The 4,619-nt window shown below is 30.9% G+C and overlaps 1 protein-coding gene across 4 annotated transcripts in view; it reads right to left on the bottom strand.

The window, feature by feature from the left end:
• Window positions 1-614: 614 nt before the first annotated feature.
• The window catches only part of LOC106463087 (katanin p60 ATPase-containing subunit A-like 2), an 83,186-nt gene continuing 79,181 nt past the window's right edge, over window positions 615-4,619 (bottom strand). For all 4 annotated transcript variants that reach the window (XM_013923056.2, XM_022390499.1, XM_022390500.1 and 1 more), the window contains one exon: window positions 615-3,628. In XM_013923056.2, coding sequence (XP_013778510.1) covers window positions 3,492-3,628 — 137 coding nt within the window. In that variant the 3' untranslated portion in view covers window positions 615-3,491. The remainder of the gene's footprint in view (window positions 3,629-4,619) is intronic.

Raw genomic sequence — 4,619 nt, 5'->3', positions numbered from 1 at the left:
AAAAACGAATATCACAAGTGCATTTAAAGTGATAACATGAGGTTTACAAAAAATACATTGCTCATGTTTAAAACAACAATAACAACAAACGTTTATATAGGGGGTAATAGGATGAACCATATTAGAACTATTTAAAAAAAACTACTCAGTTAGTACTAACTGAACGTAACTTTTCAATACCTCTAGGCTCTATCTCATATTCAGGAATAAAGATGTTATTAATGAGGGTATGTCTACACAATACCTAAACGTTAATTCATTTCTTCTGCTCGTGAGTTTAATGCAGTAACATGTGCAATGTAAATCATTTCCTTTAAATATATGTTTTACATATATCTTTCAAATTATAAAAATGGGAATGTATAGCTATAGAAAAACTAAAAAAAAAGAAATATATTTTAAAGTCTGTGAGCCAACGAAACCGAATTTGAAAGTATTGGGTGGGCTACAGAGGGGTGTCATGGTTTCCTATATTCAACTTGGACTCCAAAATATACTCTGACAAAGGGCTCGATCTGTTAACGTACAAAAAAAAAACTTTACTGCCAAAATAACTCACCTCTTAAAGGTGTTTGGCCACGAAGATGCGGAGTTTAGGGGGTTTTCGGACAATGTTTCTCTTGCACAAAATAGTAAAATTGCTCATGTTCAGGCAGGTACCACACTTACCTTACAGAGGAAAGTAAGCTTCGTTGGACTTCCTCGTCCATCCCTATCGATGGAACGCGCGAAAACCGCTGTGAAAACAGATTTAAAGAGGTGAGGAACCACATCTTGTACTACGAAACGTGTGTGGCCATAACCGTGTTTTGTGTGGGATTCAGGATTGGGTTATGGGTTTTACTCCCTCATAGTCTAGAGATTAGTGAAGAAAAAAAATTACACTCAAACATCACCCGAAGTGCATTCAAATTGATAACACGAGGTTTACAAAAAATATATATATTGGTCATGTTTCAAGAAGAAAAAATCGTTGGAAATTCAGATTCCACATATGGCTCAAATTTCTCTTTATAATGTAAAACAAGAGTAGCAGAAATCTTTGCTAGGGAATCAACCCACCAAACAACCCCTGCCTTGAAGATTAGGTGTTATATACAAGTAATAAATGGCATTTACTCACCAATATAAATACATATTACTCACATACTGTAAAATGTACGTCTTTAATACATAAAAGGATAAATACAACAAGTCCAGTATGATAGGTAAACATTTGAAATAACAAGTAAACTTTATTGAATATACAAATAAACCGTGCAGCTTACTAACTTAAAAAATAAAATAAATATATATAAAGACTTATAGTACACATTTGAATGACAGGAAAACAAAAAACTTCATATTTGCTGTTATCAATGTCTGCTTAGCCCTAAACCACTTTGTTAATCACCGAGATGAAGAAAAGTTTCAATTGTTAAGCATGAAGACTAAATACTACCAATGTAAATATGGATATTATTCATATAACTTTATAGAACCAATAGGAACTTACTATTAATACAAAAAAAAATAATTTAAAAATATTAAGCGTTCATGAATTAGAAAGTTATTAGAACACAGAATTAACTTTATATTTATACTGTACTTTCACATAACTTACCCTCCTATAGTTTATAGTAGCAATACTGTTTCAATGAGAAATTTCTATTAATATTTTTCACTTTTAAGGTTGGTATAATTTAATGTGGTAGTTATTTACAGTAATGATTGAACGTGATTTATCACTGCAGATAAATAAATGAAATGTCTGATATTTAACGTTCAAGCCAGGAGTGTATATGAAGCGTTATTAATGTTTGTGTAGATAATTCCTTTTGTTATTAAGTTACACGTATATTTATAACATTCATAGAGGTTAATCTTAAAGTACACCAATTACCTACAGATTAATTAGCACCACTTCATGATATATATGTCTCATTACATATATAGTTTTTAACTTTCTTCCTCTTCACTCTACACATCATTCAATGTGATGGATATTCAACAGTTATCTCAACCTACTGAATTTGATGTTATAAATACTTACTAAATCTTATTGCTCACTACTTTCCCCAAACTTAATTATAGCTGCATATTCATTTTTAAAATATATGAACACAAACAGAGCAAAATTATAGTGATTCACATGTAAACTATACAGTTATTTATGTTTCATAGAGGCAACTTTACTTTCCTGAACTTAACTGAAACTTGATAAGCAATACTTCCCAATAGTAAGTTGTAAGTACTTCCTAGTGTTTGTAGAGTTCATATTTCAGAAGTTTTACTTACATATTATAATTATGAAACTGGCAAAGCCTTATCCCTATTAAGGTACCAGGTGTAATGGAACATCACTACATGACCAAAATGGATAAAATGTTCATCAAATGCAGAAAAATCACTTGCAATCAATGATATATGAAACGGTAGTCAATGGCAATGATATTTTGTTCTTCTAATTTTGATGATAAAGTTATTTATAAACTGCCATAAGTTGTGAAATGAGCCTTGAGTGCCAATTTTTATTCTTTTTCAAAATTAACAAACGTATCATGAAATTGAAACATTTGAAACTTTTTTCATGTACATGACAATATACTTTAACAATAATGCTTGTAGACGGCTTGAATGGGTAATGAAGAAAAACTTTAATATAAGTTTAACATAACAGCAAATGTACAACGTTTTGACAAGGTTTTGTCGTTGGTACCTGATGATGACAAAACCTTGTCGAAACGTTGTACATTTGCTGTTATGTTAAACTTATATTAAAACTTTTCTTCATTACCCATTCAAGCCATCTCCAACCATTATTAGTCTCAAAGTGGGTTCCTCATCATCGAATAGTTTAACAATATATGGATAAAAAAAGATGTAACTCTATAAATTGTTAAAGTATCATGAATGGATACAATATTTTAATATTATTTGCACTTTTAAAAATGAGGTGCCTTCATCATGTTGAGAAAATGTTTTTTGTTCAATTTCATACAAAGCTACTCAAGTGCCATCAGCACTAGCCAATCCCTAATTTTGAAGTGATACATTAGAGAGAAGGTGGCTAGTCAACACCATCAACCGTCAACTCTTTCCCAACAAATAGTGAGATTGACCACCAGATTATAACTCCCTCAAGGCTGAAAGAACAAGTATGTTCAGCAAAGAGATTTGATTCTGCAATCTACAGATAATGAGTCAAGCATCCTAACTACTAAGCCATATAACACATAATCATTCTAATTGTGCAAAAGCTGTCAAACATATAAGTTTAACTTTACTGACAAAAAAACAGCAATAACAGTTTTACACGGACAGCAAGTAAATGAACCAGTAAATATTTCACAATTATTAGTATAATTAAACCTGACAAAAAAAACAAAAATTTCTTGTGCGATTTTTTTTTTCACTTGAATGAAATATCATTCCTTTGATAAGTATAACAAAGTTTACTAGGGAATTATAAAAGCTAAACTCTGAATGTTTTTGATATGTTTAAGACCATCTTAAGCAGATCCATATTCTTGCTGCCAAGCTGCATATTTGTCTGCCAATCCACGTGCTGAAGGTTTAGTTTTTGATATGGCATCCAATACATCAGGTGTTTTAACAGCTTCCAATGTCACAGTAGGGAGAGGATGATCTAAGGCAAGAAAATGACACAAAAATACTAATGAAACATTTCAAAAATTAATTAAGACTATAACTGTTTAGGATTCTGTAAATTTGACTAGTTTTTCAATCACATGAAATGGATAACATACATCTAATTAGATTTTCATGAAAGTCAGGCTATAGAGTCTATTTACACATGCACACAAATAAGCTACATTACTACATAATATTTTCAATTCCATTATATCCATCAATTTCCAAAACTTCATTCACATGTTAAATCCAAATTAATATGAATTTTGGCTAAAAGTATGCACACTTTGAAAACAAATCAATACACACATAAAGACATAAAAAGAATGATTATGGATGTTTCGGGAATATGTAATGTTAGCCTAGAGAAATTTAAGTAGTGTCAGAATAGAATTTTTAGTTGATCCAAACTAAAAAATATATATATCAGAACTAAAAACTGGAAAGCTATTAAGTAATTAACCATGTAGTTTTATTGTTAACCAAAGTTTTTTCATCTTTGATTGTAATACTCCTGGCAAATTTTTCTGCCTGGTGTGAAAAATGTCCTATGGATTATTACTGAAGTGAAAGGAGTAGACAGTATAACATTTTCCATAAGGGTTTTTGAATAGTATAAACCAAAAATGTTTACACTATGCACCAAAAATGTATACATGTCACAAGCTTCACCTATACATGTAGGATCTCATAAAACACAGGTTTAACTGTATATTCTACCGTTTTCTGAATACAGTTACCACTGTAGAATTACAAAACATTTGTTAACTAAGCACGAAGATGGATTGAAGGAAAATGTTAAAAGCTGAGATTTAAGTGCAGGTTTAACTGTATGCTACCCTTTTTCTTTATGCAGTTACCACTGGAGAATTGCAAAGCATATGTTAACTAATAATGGCTGGAGACGGCTTGAATGGGTAATGAAGAAAAACTTTAATACAACAGCAAATGTACAACGTGGTACCTGATGATGACAAAACTTTGTC

The sequence above is a fragment of the Limulus polyphemus genome, unplaced genomic scaffold (assembly GCF_000517525.1).
Source record: "Limulus polyphemus unplaced genomic scaffold, Limulus_polyphemus-2.1.2 Scaffold1321, whole genome shotgun sequence".
In the NCBI taxonomy this organism is placed as follows: domain Eukaryota; kingdom Metazoa; phylum Arthropoda; class Merostomata; order Xiphosura; family Limulidae; genus Limulus; species Limulus polyphemus.
The sequence above is the reverse complement of the archived record's forward strand: the minus strand, read 5'-3'. Positions and strand labels throughout refer to the sequence as shown.